Source organism: Acanthopagrus latus, chromosome 23 (assembly GCF_904848185.1).
Source record: "Acanthopagrus latus isolate v.2019 chromosome 23, fAcaLat1.1, whole genome shotgun sequence".
In the NCBI taxonomy this organism is placed as follows: domain Eukaryota; kingdom Metazoa; phylum Chordata; class Actinopteri; order Spariformes; family Sparidae; genus Acanthopagrus; species Acanthopagrus latus.
In genome coordinates this window covers 6,667,641-6,683,212 of record NC_051061.1, presented here as the reverse complement: position 1 = coordinate 6,683,212, position 15,572 = coordinate 6,667,641, and the positions used below count along the sequence as shown (strand labels likewise).

General features: G+C 40.2%; 1 protein-coding gene across 1 annotated transcript; it reads right to left on the bottom strand.

The window, feature by feature from the left end:
• Nucleotides 1-473: 473 nt before the first annotated feature.
• Nucleotides 474-9,929, bottom strand: LOC119014625 (phosphomannomutase 1). Its single transcript, XM_037089970.1, has 8 exons — nucleotides 9,483-9,929; nucleotides 8,428-8,545; nucleotides 7,376-7,452; nucleotides 6,688-6,779; nucleotides 6,268-6,367; nucleotides 5,530-5,605; nucleotides 2,338-2,453; nucleotides 474-1,900 (listed from the first exon to the last, which is right to left on the bottom strand). The coding sequence occupies exons 1-8, from the start codon at nucleotides 9,564-9,566 to the stop codon at nucleotides 1,778-1,780; spliced, it is 786 nt and encodes a 261-aa protein (XP_036945865.1). The 5' UTR covers nucleotides 9,567-9,929; the 3' UTR covers nucleotides 474-1,777.
• Between the last annotated feature and the right edge of the window lie 5,643 nt (nucleotides 9,930-15,572).

The window sequence follows — 15,572 nt, the reverse complement described above, 5'->3', positions numbered from 1 at the left end:
AAGAAAGCAAGGTTTGCAGTTGTGCCTGATAAAAAGCAATCAAGAGTACTTTTCCCACCTTATAGCTGCTGTTTGTGTCTAGAAAATATGAGCAGTCTGTGGACTGGAGCGTGATCTCTGCAGGATGTTGTGAACACTGCACACTGTGTCACTGTGTCTTCTCTGTCCTCTGAGATCAAAGACCAAAACAAACCTACATAAAACCTAAAAAAACGATCTTCTTATCCGTTATCACTTGTTAAAAAAGTTCACGCTGGACAATATTCCTACAGATAATCAATACTGAGGCTATTGAGTAAGATTAAAAAGAGACATTGACACGTTTATAAATTCAAGTTTCAAGAGCCACATGCTGAATTCTATTTTTTTCAGCACGAGTTGTTGGCGACTCCTAGTGGTCTGATTGAGAAGGACACTGTGGCAGACTGAAAATGCATGATTGTAACCCAGCAGGCTTAAGAATGACAATGGAGTGAGATGATGTCCAAAAAGTTTTATTACAACGAATAGAAGCAAAACACTTTTTTCTTTTCATCTGTAAATGGCTGAACGACATGGCCAATCTCACAGTTAGCATCAGTGATTCATTAAAAGCTAATTTTCTGAGCATGAAACTCTTCTCTACAGGATCCTTGTATGAGTTTAAAGGAGTGTTTTCAGTCAGACACGGAGCTGCAGCTGATGTATCATATCTACCGAAACCCTCAGAATTACACTAATTATGTAAGTATTATGTATCTGAACCATGACAGGAGGGTTCCGGGGAAATTAAAGTGGCACAAAGTTATCACATTTTCAAAAGTTATTTCAAACACCCGGCTGAAACCAGCAAAAAATCAGCAAACAAGAAAACCAAGCAATCAGCATCAACACATTTAGTCACCCAGTTTATGACGTGCAGGCCATGATACAGCCCGTAAAAATATTTTACATAAAAAGCTGTCATAGTGACTGATAAAATTTCATAGAGTGACTTAGTCACAGTAGCTTAACTCACTGGTTAGGATGAATTCATTGAATCAGTAGTGGTCAGTTTGAAATGTGAATCTGATAAATATTCACTTGAGCGCCTTTAAAGAACCTAGAGTCACAGGAGCTCTGTGAGGTTAAATCACACATTTGACATCGACGGGATCACACAGTAAACCAACAATACATCACATCCGGTTCAGAGCTCAGTACATGATATCAAATCAACTGGAATGATTCATATATCCTCATATGTAGAAAAGGAAACACCCAAATCATCATCATTATTACATGCTTCATATCTTAATTCCAAAATGGAAACCTCACCTGTTACACCATCTCTCGCCCACTCTTACCATCTCCTGCAGCAATGATCAATAAGACAATACCAACGATTTGTTTAAATGATACCAACATTAGTGCAAAATCTCATTCAATAGCTAACTAATCTGGAGTTTAACTTTCAACATTGCAGAATGTTTAACAATCTCGCTAACCTTTTTTTTTAAACTTTATACTACATGCTACAGTCAAACTTCCTCTTCTGACACAGTACTTAAAAGTTTCTCAGTTATTGTCCCTTCTTGTAAAAAAGCAGCAGGGTTTAATACAGTCAAATCGCTCTGCTGATGTGCATTCAAATTTAAAGTAAGCATATCAATAAAATGGAAAAACAAATCAGCTTTTGACACCTGTTAGCAGTTCAGTAACACCCAGGGTTCATGTCGCTCGTTTTCAAACCGCAGAGCCCCTCAGGCGCAGACTCAGAGGGGTTCGTGGGTAAAAAGACTGCGTGCAATTCAGGACATCAGGATTCATGCGGTGGAGCATCAAAGAAAAGCTCCCGACAGAGCCGGGCCGTGTCCTTTGGGGAGTAGACTGTGAAACCGATGGTCCGCGGGTCGTTGAAAATTTCATAGTCATTTCCTCCCTAAAAGAAGTTACAAACACAGATTACCATCAGCTGAATTGATCTTTTTCCATATGATAGCCTGTGAGGACTACATGTCAAGATGTATGTGAGCACCCAAGCTGCCTGATCCATCCTTATTGCTAACAGGTGCATAAATTAAAGCCATGCAATCTCAACTGATGGGAAAGTCATAGGATGCCACCTTTCAAAGGGGGCCACAGGTTGGAATCAAACCTGAGTTGCTGCCGCAGGGACGTAGCCACTGGCCATAAAGACCAGGTCCACTTTCTAAATTTGGTGCAGAAGATCTTAGCAGTTACACATGAAACTGTCTTAACAGTCAGATCTCAACACTGTGCACAGTTGCCTTTTACACATTTGGCAACAAAGGAAGAAGGTTTCTCTCTCAGCACCGCATCCTGCTCTCCAGTAAACAGTCCCCAAGACGAACTTACATCTGAGGTCTCGTTGCCAAAGAAGTAGATGGAGTCCAGGCCTTCCCTCTCCAGCACGTCTAGACACAGCCTCTTGTCCCAGCCCTCTGGAAACACGTCAAAGCTGATGAGACCACCTAAAAAACAAGATGACAAACAGGACACAGTTATCACCATCACCGGCCTGATTATGTACACTCATACACATTGTGTAACTTAAATACCTTTGAGCAACACAATGCTGTTTAAACTTAGATCAGCCAACACAGATTTCCACTTCGCTTTCCACACGTTTTTTTTTTTCAGGTAGGCACCGACAAAGCAGTGTACACAAATTTTATGAACCAGTACAGTCAGAATGCTGATGAATACTTTCCATTTTGCTCTGCCTGTATTTACACTCAATCCGTCTAGCTCTCCAGAACACGTTATAGAACACTGTGCAGCAGCTGCAACTTTGGGGGCTTTTTGAGCTCTTTATCTGGCAGCCTTCTGACTAGCTGAACTTGTTGGCCGAGGGATACGCTGCACTCGGAAAAAGGATGTGTCACAAGAATGGACTGAATAAGACAGGAACAAACAACGCCCGGCATTTCCCATATTCCATAAATCCAGAGACAACTGTGATATGTGGGATTATGGCTGCAGCTCAGAGAAAGGGTCACAAGTGCAAAATGTGTTTTGCAAACAAAAAAATGATTTTACAGACACAGGCCCTTATTTCAAAGGTCACAGTAAAAAGCTCTGTTGTTGCGCAGCTGATTCCAGTGACTTTAGTGACCTTTGAACTGTGAAATGTAGCTGAGAAGTCTCTTCCAGAGTTCTCAGCAGCACCTTTCTTTCAGTCGGCTCTCACTCACCCCTCCCCCTTAAATTCTTTTCCCTTAATTAAAAAGAAGTTTCACACTGAAGGGTTTAAAGAGCCAGTAACAAAGACAACAGCTGAGGAGCATCCAGCCAATCGGAGGGCCGTCCACTCACACACCCTCCACACGCCTCCATCCCAACCCCACATTATAACATTATAAACACCGCAGTGCTTCAGCCACATCTGTAGCAGCCCATCCCCCAGTCTGCTTTATTCACTCCTGAGCAGGGATAACAGCAGGGCTACTATGCTGCTGACCTTACAGACATGCGCATGCTTAACTCCAGATGCTTTGAGTTAAACACCTTAATAACGACCTCTTTCTCTCCGCGATGGTTAACATTTAATAAGATAAAATCAAAACAGCAAATTAGCTTTTCACCTCTGATCACCTGTGTCATGAAAAGCACTGAGTGTTCCTTACATTCTGTAGTGTCAGGTTTATTACACCTATCTCGAACAGTATCACCTAACAAGGGCGGCCACGCAGAAGCAGATAAACACTAAGGAGGGCAAACAAATGAATCCCAAACCTCCGGACATATCAGCCTGTTTCCTCGGTGTCAGAGTCAACAGAGTGGGCCCTGATGCTGCTGCTGTTTTCCATCTCAGCAACCTGATCGTGTGTGCACAATATCCACCATCTGGAAAAAGTCAGATCTACTTTATGTCAATTACCAGGAGCTAAAAATAATATTTTACAACTGTGTGTTTGTCCTGTCCGTGAAAGAAAAACTAATAAACTTCAGGTAACGTCACACAGAGTGTAAAACTCTGTGAAGTCAGTCAGCTGACATGAAATAACTTCACATTTCTCTTTTGTGCTAAATGCCAAGGATCCGTAACAGGAAGAGTATTTGTAAAAAAACAAGGCCGCCTTTCTCATCTGTTTGTTGACAGCTTTCACACGTCATTAGCAGAAGCACACACCTCGCACAGCACGTAAGCAAACATAAGTCACTTTACTGCTGCACCGTTGCCAGAGAGAGAGAGAGAGAGAGAGAGAGAGAGAGAGAGAGAGAGAGAGAGAGGGAACAGTGTGTTCATGTGCGTGCATGCGTGATGGTTAACTGAGGGCTCCAACGTCCAGCACAAGGTCCTCCACACATCACAGGTGTGAGGTCGAGGGGTCTTATTTAAAACAGAGATAGGAGACAATAGACAGACAGATATGCTGTTAAACTAGTTTCTCATTAAACTACCCCACGGTTGACATGATCTTGTCTTTCTTGTTCCTTGTCTGATTCAGAAACTCTATCGAGGGTAACATTGTCCGAACACAAAGCATGTAAGGCCCACTGTTGGGTTCATGACGGTGCACAGATTTTTTCCGATTTATAAATTCATGTGGCAGTTAAAATCTTTAAGGCTTCTGTGAATAGTGGCCATGAAAATGAAAGTAAAATTCTCACTGAACACTTTTTTACTCCACTTCAGGAGACAGTTGAACAGAACACCAGGGTTCTAAGGGTTAAATATTTTAACTTTTCAGGCGTGTGGACAAAGAGGCATTCATATTTGGTAGGGAGTGGTAGGGATACTTTTCTCTACTGATTCCAAAACCTCAGCTCTGGGCTCTTGCACACACTGTTCTGCTACAGGACTCCCAAAACTTTTCTTACTGAACTTTTTCTTGAAAAAACTGTAATTCAACTGTTTAGTGCATCTTTGAGCCAACAATCAAAATTTTACTTCACTACATTTGTATAAAACTAAGTAAGCAACCTAATGTCAGCAATGCTCATATTCTATGTGTAATGTTAAAGCTGTTGTAAGTTTTAATCTCTAATTAAGTGTTCCAAATGTAAGCACTATCACAGAGTGTTTGGTCCGTAACCCATGTCTCTCTTTCCTGGTATCCCTGCCAACTTTATCCAGTAGGGATCCCCATAAAGAGGTACGCAGAGAGTAGGATCCTCCTGTTCTGGTAGCCAAACTGGCTTAGACGGAACAGGAATAACTACTAATTGCAGTGATCCTGGTGATACAAACAAACAGGCCAAAGGATGAATAAAGCTTGAGGAAAAGAAAGAGACAAAGAGAAATCCCTCGAAAAAAAAGAAGTCATGCAAGTGCGGTGAGGTCTTTTTAATAAAGAGAGGCCTACGTTTGTTTAGACCCCATCACGTAGTGGCTACTTACTTAGCATATCAAATACTGCAGTCACTACAACACTCAGCAGCACTCTGGCTATTTTGGATTAAGTGTCACATTTGGCAGATATGAAACATCACTGGTCAGCCATATCACTGTCACATGGCCATAAGGCCCTGCCAAATCTGATATTTTGGATCATGTCCCAATAAGTTTTTCTGTCAGGCGTTTTCAGCTTTCAACTCTCTCACCTTTGGTGAACCGTAGTCCCTTTCCAGCAAACTCCTCCTTCAGGGCAGCAACAAATTTCTCCCTGATCTTCTCTCTCTGTGGACAAAGTGTCAAAGTCAGGCAGACAGACCTCACCACACAACATGCGTTAATGTAACACTCTGGCAATGTTTGGTCTACACATTATTTTATGTATGAACGTAGCAGATGATCCGGCTCCATAGATGTTTCTAAGTAGGTGAAGGGTTAAACCTCTCCTCCTCTGCCGCTATCTGCTTCCTCCGTACTGCCCGGCTCTGTGAACCATCAATAGACAGCCTGTTAAGCTGTCCTGAAAGCTCAACATTGTCTGACTGCTCTCTGTCTGCTTAATTGAGCACATTACATGAAACAGAGAGACAGAGCGGTGTGAGCCTGTTGTGTGAAGCCATAGTTTGCTTTGCGTGGCTGCTAAAATTTGGCTACTGTGCAAATTAACAAAGTTCTAGTAGCAGTTCTTTAGCAAAATTGACAAGGTTTTTATACCTACCTTGCTACACGAGTGCAATGTTTTCCCTTTATGCACACTGTGATGTTATCCTGTGTGAGATAATCCCTGACTAACATTCACAAACAAAGGCAGTGCACACAGCAGAAGAGCGATGTGCAAACCCGCCTCACAACAAACCTTTTAAGCCTTAATGACACAGTGATAAACTGACATAAGCATCCAATTTGTCATTGTCTTTAATACTGTACTTAAAGTTACGTATTTTTACCTTATCAATTTCAGAGAATTCAATTCGCTCCTCCAGTGTGCAACTCCGGCCAATGGGGGAAATGTTGAGCATGCCATTCCTGAACTCAATGAACGTGCCCCTGCAGGACAGAAGGAACGGATGGTTAGAGAAAATGTTGATTGTTAAAAAGACTTAACTGAAGTAAAAACCTGGACTCTCTTTGACATAATAACAAGTCCACAAACATACAAACTGTGCCTGACTGACATGAAGAAGAAGATAATAACACCCGCATCTTAGTTTTATTCCTACAAGTGACAGTTTTTCCTGCTTCATGCTTCACTAATTTCCCTGAGTAAGGAGAATTGGCATTCCTGCATACCAGGGATGTAGGTCCAAGGTGTGTGTGTCCCCGGGGGGTTTAAGTAACCAATTTCCAAACTGCTGTGTGAGTTTTACCTTTTCTTTGGCAGCTTGATGAGCCCCATGTAGCTGAGGCAGAAGTTGATGAGGTCCTGCAGCAGTTCCTCCCCGATCTGGTTCTGAATGGCCTGATGAGATGAAAATGTACTTCAGTCATAAACAAAATCATGGACTGAATGAACCTTTTTCACGACAGGAGCCTGAAACTGATAAAAACAACAAACTTCCTTCTGTATTTAAAAGGAAAAGAGAAGGAATGGAAGACAGATACATAAAGCAGATTTTTTTTCCTGCAACATTTTGCAAAGCAACAGACTTGGTAGCAGAATATTTCCTTTAAGGAGAACTATTATGCTTTTACTTTGTGTTTTTTGAGCACTAATTCATGTAAACGTATTAAAGCAGTAACCCAAAATAATATTATGAACCTGAAAATGAGCAGAATGCTCCTTTAATGTAGTAGTGAAATGATACTTCTGCACTGGTCAAGTGAACATAGTTGTTTCTGGGTAATAAATGATCTCATTTGCTATATTACATTGCAGGTAAACCTACTTTTCATCTCATATAATTTAAAGAATTCTCATTGCTCAATAGGAGGAAAATATGAACCTGAATGTAGCACAAGCATGCAAAATCATGTATTGTTCTCAAGACACAATGTGTTGCATTCCTGCTGTTATTGTGACAGGCCATGAAAAATGTGACCCATGTGCCCACTTACATGTTTTGAGATGAGTTTCCCATCTTTGTACTGCACTGTCCCGTTCTCAGCAAACACATAGTCAAACTTGTGGATCACTGCAAGAAAGAAGACAGGTGAAAAGTGACTAAATGTGCTCACCAGTTCCTTTAAAACCTACACATTCAACCAAAGTAAATTAGCAGTGGCTCCTCCGCCGAGGCCTGAATAGGGAATAATAGGTCACTCTGCTATATTTACCTGGAAGCAGATTACGGTGTGTGTAACACTGCTTGAAAAAGGCAAGTTTAATCTGTCTGACCTTCCCACTCACTCTGCCTTGTGTGCTCTCTGCCAGCAACACTCGACAGAAAAAAAAGGCTGCCTTACAAAACAGCTGCTTTCATTCATTTGACTTTAATAACACAGCAGTCACCTGAAAAAAAGCATAAACCAGAAAGATGATGTTCCCCTAACCTGGTTAAAATTTAAGGAAACGTTACTACTGATGAATTTAAACAAGGTGTAGAGATTTTTTACTATTGGTGTCATAAAATTGAGCACTTTTTATCAATACAGATGACTGTGACCGTGCATGATGTTGTGACGACACAAACAGATCACGAGACGAGAAGCTTCAGCACCATCATGAAGAATGAACAGATTCACCTTTACCACACTTGGCATGGTTATCAAACCACATGGCTCCCTCTCGGAAACAATACACCTGCATTCCAGTTTTAGGCTAATATTTACAGATAGACAAGCCTGCCCACGTGGCCGTGCGCCAACTCAGCTGGGTGGCTGCTGGCAGCGCAGGGTGAGAGAGCCAGTGTGCCAGTGTGTTTTGGCAGAGGGTCTGGGAGTCACATGTGAATGAAGTTAACTAAACTGAACCAGAAGAGTCTTCACAAAGAGTTCAGATGTCATCAATGGTTTGATTAAGTGTAGTTTGTAATTTTTTTTCTAACAACAGCTCCCAGTCCGCTGTTTCAAAATCACATTAAGACACCTATGCAGAGTTGACATGCCACAGTTAGTCATCATGACACAGTGAGTAAACCGTCTGCGATTAAAAGAAGAGGACTGCTCACCATCATCCCCCTCGCCGAGCTGCTCTGCTATCTTGGAGTAGTCCGAGCCTCCCACGATGCCGATCTTCACCTTCCTCCGCAGAGTCTGGAAAAACTCATCCAGCTGTGGGTCTATTTTCTGCGAATGACAGGGAAATGCAGTGCATGTTATCACTTTGTGTCAACGGTTCAAACTCCCTCTCACACACTCATGACTGACCACACCACTGACGCTTAATTTGTGTTATTAATGCATTATTACAGTTAAAGAAAAAAGAGAAACCAGCATGACTGTAGGATTTGGTTTCTGTTGTATTGTATTTTGAAACAGATCTCAGTATTATCAACATGTGGAAGAAGGAACGTCTGAGCTGCACCACACAAGGGAGACCACATTATGTAATATCACACACATACACACACACGCAGTCCAGTTACCCTAGATGAACCCGAGCACTCTAAACAATACAGGAAGGAAGAAAGAAGGAAATTATTACAAAAACACATTATAAATGAGTAGATGATTAAAACCCTGAACCCTACTTGAATGTCAAACTGACAACCACTCAAAAATGAGCCTGAGACGCTGAGGCGTTTATTTTAATCTCCCTCTTGAGAACTCAGGGTATATTAATCTAAAAAAAAAAAAAAAAGAAAAAAAAAAGCACTAATTACAGCTCACGTGTGGTGACAGTATCAGGACAGCTTCCATGTGTTTTTGAAGGACATAAATAGGCCACCAGACACCAAAAGGCCTATACATTACCAGGTTACATACCACACAGCCCCCCTCCCCTCCCCTCCCCTCTCCTGTCCCATGTGTCTTTGCAGCACTGTGTGGGTAAACAGTAACAGCAGAAGGAAATATCTTACAAACACCAAAACAGCGTATGAGGTCAGGGGGACACAGTGTGCTCTCACAGACGCTCTCCGCCACCCCGACAACAATCTGAGGTTACTTAAGGCAGATGAGCAGAGCAGGATCTGCAGAGGCGCAGGGGGGCTTCAATGAAACAATCAATTACCGATCACGTCGCTGGTATCGGCTGTTATTGATTGACTGGATGTGTGCTCACCTCTCTCGGTGGTGTCAAAGTACCGTCCACGTCAAAGAGGCAGAGGATGTTTCGGTCCGGGGAGAAGCCCTTCGGTTTCTCCATGTCTTCTCCTCCTTCTCTCTGCGGTGCTCTGCCTCACAGGTCGCTCCTCAGGTCGCGAGTGTCACAGGTCCGCTCGCGTGCAAGCAAACGCGTAAAAACTACACACTCGCGCGAACCGAAAATGAATCGAAGTATAACGCTGTCAGTTCGAGGATTTAAAAGAATAATGAATTAAATAGACCTCAAGATTCAAAAGAATGTAAACGGTCTCTTCTCAAACGCGCTGATAAACGCTTCTTCGTATTCTTCTTCTTTTTCTTCCTCGAGTCGTCGGTCCCGCTGCCCCAGCCCGGTTCGGTTCAGCTCGGCTCAGTGAAGCCGTTCTGCTCGCACACAAACACGGCGTGCTGAACGTGTCGGGTGTCTTTCGCAACACTGTAACTCGCCCGGCAGCCAATCAACGCCGAGGCAGGGGCTGTGACGTCTGCAAATGGGCGGGGCTGTACATTTGCATGACAGTTGACGTTGAGTTTACATTTACCAAGAAGTGAAATGACGGATGCAGCACAGAAACAGCAGAGAGGATGTGTGGTGGGAGCCACAGTGTTTATTAGACTACTGAAATAGCTACCTTGTTTATCTAAGCGTAGAAACTGCATTACAGCAGGGCGCTGCACACTAATGAATAATAAACACAATAAGAGTTAATTAAGAGGGAATTAAAAATGACAAAAGTGAAAATTAACAACTACAGATATGTTAATATTCATATGCAAATACACATGTTTGCAACATTATGAGAGAAATTAGCAAAATATGCCTTAAAGCAGCACATGGTCCCTCATTCCTTTTGTGTTGGATATCCTGCAACTGAACTGAGTTTTCATTGGGGTTACTGATGGAGACATCTCTTCTTTTCAGATTCAGATTTCAGATTTAACGTTATAGTTAGAGATTTTGTAACTTTCATGTTATTGGGGATGATCCCCCACTAAATGGATCTTGCAGTACACCATACCTTCTATGTTTGTTTATCCTTGCACAAATTTTAGCCCCAATATTTATAAATGATCATTGTTTTGGTTGTTTCATAATATTGTAAATACAAGTTGAATTGTGTAACTGCAACTGCCATGCATTAAAGATATAGTTGTTTTACATTGATTGGACCTGAGCTTCTAACTGATATCAATAACCAATACTTAAATGCAGAGTTGTTGCAAGTGAGAGTTGTAAAGCTTGTAGAGGTTTAACATTCAGCGGTGGAAGACATTGACTAGTTCGTAATGTTTGGAGAACCGTTCAGCTTTGTCTGCTACACCAGTCCTGCAACAACATCACTGCTCTCTGCTTTATGCAGAAGCACTGATTACTTCCATCTTGATTAAATTACTGCTCGAGGTCCATGCCAGAAGGGCAGTTGATGGGACTAAATGGTGAAGGGCAACCTTTAACTCACAAGATCATGGCCTCAAACAAATCTAGCAACCGGAAATGATCTCATCTTCTGTTAAGAATGCATTGGGAGTGCTGTATTTGATCTTCGTTTTGATTTCCTACTTATTTAAGATTAGATTTGATTAAATTAGATTAGATTCCAACCTAATTTTCAATCATTTACAGACAAACTGTGTCGATCAATAACAATTTTACGAAAGGTTTCTAAGCTCACATAGTCCTTAACACAATCATGTTATTTCATTAACATTATCACCTGTTACCAGTGAACCCATTTAGCAGTGGACTGTTCCAAACAGGTGTTTTTGGAGCATTCCACAACTTTTTTTGCTCTTGTCACAACTTGTTTGAAACCTGCTACCAGCATCAGATTCAGAGTAAATATATATTAACAAACATCAGTGAAGCTGAAGAGGTCAAACATTATAGTCTTTATGCCGTTGAGTATACAATAATGTTGTACAACTGAGTATATGACAAAGTGGATAAGTGAATTATAACATACTCAGAGTATGTTATAATTCACTTATCCACTTTATAGTAAGAGTATGATACTCTTACTATTTTGTTCACATTCAATTTATTTACATTACATTATCCTTCACACAGATTAAAAACAATAAATTAAAATTTTGTAAGATTTAACTGGATTAGTGGATTTGCATTTGTTTGGATTACATAGATTAGATTAAAAGATAATCTATCAGGTAGATTGGACTGCATTATATCAGGTGGTTATTTTGGCATTATTATATTATATCATATTACATTACATTACATTATATCAGATTAGATTAGCACAGATGGAATTGATTCGAAGATACAATCAGATTAGATTAGATAAAATTAGACTATATTAGGTAGATTAGATCAGAATCAATTAGATTAGATTAGGTAGATAAAATAAAATTATATTGGATACAATGAGATTAGATTAGACAAGGTAGATTAGATCAGAATAGATTAGATTAGATACAATTAGATTAGATTAGATCAGAATATATTAGACAAAGTGGATTACTTTTGATTAGATTAGATTAGATTATATTGGACAAAGTGGATTAATTTAGATTAGATTAGATGGCTCCATATTAGATTAGATTGTGCTTTTATTTGACTGTATCATCAGATTCTTGTGACATTGTTTGTGCCACCATAATGACTCACAAAAACATGATCTTGCTTTGAGGCACCAGCCAAATGTTGCAGAATCAAACAGCCATATATGTCATTTTCCCTAGATGAGGAATGGGAGTGAGGAGACATGAAGGTCAGATAACACACTCGCTGACTTCCCCACATTTGAAGTAGAATTGTGGCCTATAATTAATATAATATGATACATGTCTTTGTACTCATTTTCTAGAAAGAATCCTCACAAATCAATCTGTCGATCAAGCCGATGCTGTGTTACCCTCATCATCAGTTATGCTTGAAAATCTTTGGCCCCATGCGGAATACTTCTACTTAGATGTGACATTGGCATTGTCTGATGCATTGAACTAAAGAAAACATTAATTAATGGATTACTTCATTAAGTCCTTCAGTCACAACAGGAACATGTGTATCCTGCTCTCTCTTCAAACCAAAACAAACCCTATGGTTCAGAGCCCTTCAGCAACATGCACATTTTCACTGGATGTGCCAAATTAAGTTTCAGCGAAATCGTCCCTGCTACTTCCAATCTCTCCTGAGCCAGCACAACCACAAGAGGGCAGCGTGGGTGAGAAGTGGCGTTGTGCTCGCTCACATTATATATACATTGCTTGATTAATTTCAGCAGTTTCTAAAATGTAGTGGAGAGTAAGTAAAGTAAAGTTATTGATGACTCAGGTCAAATTTACACAATATTATCCTAATAATTTCTCATTTGGCTGTTTGACTTGGATGGATCTGACTGAAGGGACACTTTACTTAGCCTTGGTTGTTTGTCCCACGGTCACCTGGACTCTTGTATCAGTGCTGACAGGACCATCAAATTGAGTTCTTTGATAACATGTGATGAAACAGTTGGGAGGAATTCTTATTGGGCAGTTTTGCAACAGGTGCCAAGCTTAATACTGGCTCCATAAATCACTTGTATGTTTTATCTTTTCTGCATTTCACACCAATCATAAATCAACACTGCATGGACCTGAGGCACAAAATAATTGATTGTGTCAGAACCAAAAGCAGCATAACCCCCTTTGCTCTGCATACATATGTCATGCATCTTGGCCTGTGTAGGTGTATGTTTTGACTTTTTTTTTTTTTTTTTTACTTTACTTTTACTATTTTTTTCTTTTTCCTACCACTCTGATGAACCTTTTTATATGTTTGAGTTTCAAAGTTCCCTTCAGCGTGATGAAAGCCAAGCAATTTGATGTCATCAAGGTAAGTCACTTATTTATGTGCCTGATTTATTAGCAAGCTGCCAATTGACAGGGACACATTATATGAGGAAGGAGGCAACAGATGGCAATTATTGACTAATCATAAACACACTAATCATTAGCCTCTGAAATTATGAACATGGCTCTTTATCTGACTTTGACCTCAATCTCCATGTTCCCTTCAATCACAGCGGACCGGTTCTTTAAGCTTTTACCTTTATTTAACTGACAGAGGAGGCCTTTTTCTCCCATTCTGTTAATGTCAACAAAAATCATTTTATTTTCCACATTTCCCTGTCTGTAAATGTATACATCATCGCAGTACTTAATGAAACATTATCTACATTTTTCACCTTAAATTACAGCCTCTGAATCATGTTGATGGTACAGTGTGTTAAAATAGCGTGAATGTCGTCTCTGACTCAGCCACTCCATCCCCCTATCAGCTGTTCCTGCACTATGTAACTTCAGTGAGAAGATGTTTTCAACACATAACATTGTTATGATGTAATAATTTTGTCTGTAATTAGCTCCTTACATTACATTGCAGTGGTGCATTCAAAATCAAATTCAAAATGAATACAAAATTCCACGTCATATATATTCTTTTATCTTCTTTCCTCTTTAATTCAACCTGGAATGTGTTGCTTAGATTTGAACTTGCTGATCTTACGTTTCCAGCTACATTATTTTTGGGTTTGAACAAAAAAAATGTCTAAGTGTGTAACTGGGTTGAGGAATTGAGACGGAAGAAAAAAAAATCATCAGATAGAATATTCTCTGAGGTATGACTTGAGGTTATGCTTCTGAATTAGTTATTCTTATCTCAACCCTATTCTTGTGTGTGTGTGTGTGTGTGTGTGTGTGTGAGTGTGTGTGTGTATGTGTGGCCTACATGCTCACCTGCCTGTGGGGCACTCTGTAGGTCTAGTTAAGGGCCTCCATTAAAACAGCCTTCTTATCTACCTTCATGCGGGAGGGAAAGAGCCTAATTGGACCCATTTTCACAGACCAACAGTAACAGCCACTGTTAACAGCGTTCAGCTGCTATTACACAGCGGGGATGAGACAATAAAACAAAGAGACTTGTTCCTTTCAACACGGTAACATTTCCTCTTCCTGATAAAATGCCAGGGCGTGTTGAAACGGAAAGCCTCTTCATATGAAACTGTAATGGGACTAAATGGCTGTGTTCCCCAAGCCAACCGTGCTATTACAACGTCATTCCTGTGTGTTTGCTTAAAACGTTTATTACCCTGTACGGTGGTGGCCAGACAGGAAGCTGATGATGTGCTTTACTGGAAAGACAGTTTGGTTGGAAATATTGCGCATGGGGACAAACATTTGTGGTATTATTTGCTCTTTGAGGTAGAATCACACTGTGCATTATTCAAGTGGGTTTTGGCGCTTATTGTATGTTTATTGAAGTAAATGAAATAGCACGCTACATGAGTTTGTGATCCTCCGAATGTCATTCTTTTGTTCTTTCGGACGGATGATGAATATGTGACATTCCACAGAAAGCGTGCTCTGTTAAATTCACTTTACACTAATGTCAGTTAAAAGTGGTTTTCATAGAAGAGAAGCGAAGAGCATAAAACAGTGTGAGAAAGACAATTCAGTCATGGAGTGATAAAAGTCTGACACAAGCAAGATTTAGGACTGGCAATAGCACCACGGTGTGTTTATCTTATAAAGACGTGTGAGGAGGTAGATTCATAATAAAACAACAGATCAAAATTTTGAAAGAACAGCAAAGGAACGGCAAGCACATTTAATATTAAATCTGTTATGAATACGTTATATAAGTAGTTTTAAATAACAGATTGAGACAGACCACAGACTGATGAAAGAATGGGCTTTTGCTGCCATCCTGGAAATAGTCCCTTTTTAATCCATTGGGGTGTTTTTCAGAATAATGGGCAGTTGGTAGAAAAGACCGGCCACTTCCAAGGACGTAGCTCTCCGTTACGGAATATTCAGTCAACTACAGGTACATCTCAAAAAGTTAGAATATCATGAAAAGGTTCAATATTTTTTGTCACTCGTTTCAGAAATTGAAAACCATACATTATATAGATTCATTACACATAGAGTGAAATATTTCAAGCCTTTATTTCTTGCAATTTTGATGATTACGGCTTACAGATAATGAAAACCCAAAATTCAGTGTCTCAGTGTCTACATAAGATCAATAAAAAAAGGATATTTAGAACAGAAATGTCAGGCTTTTGAA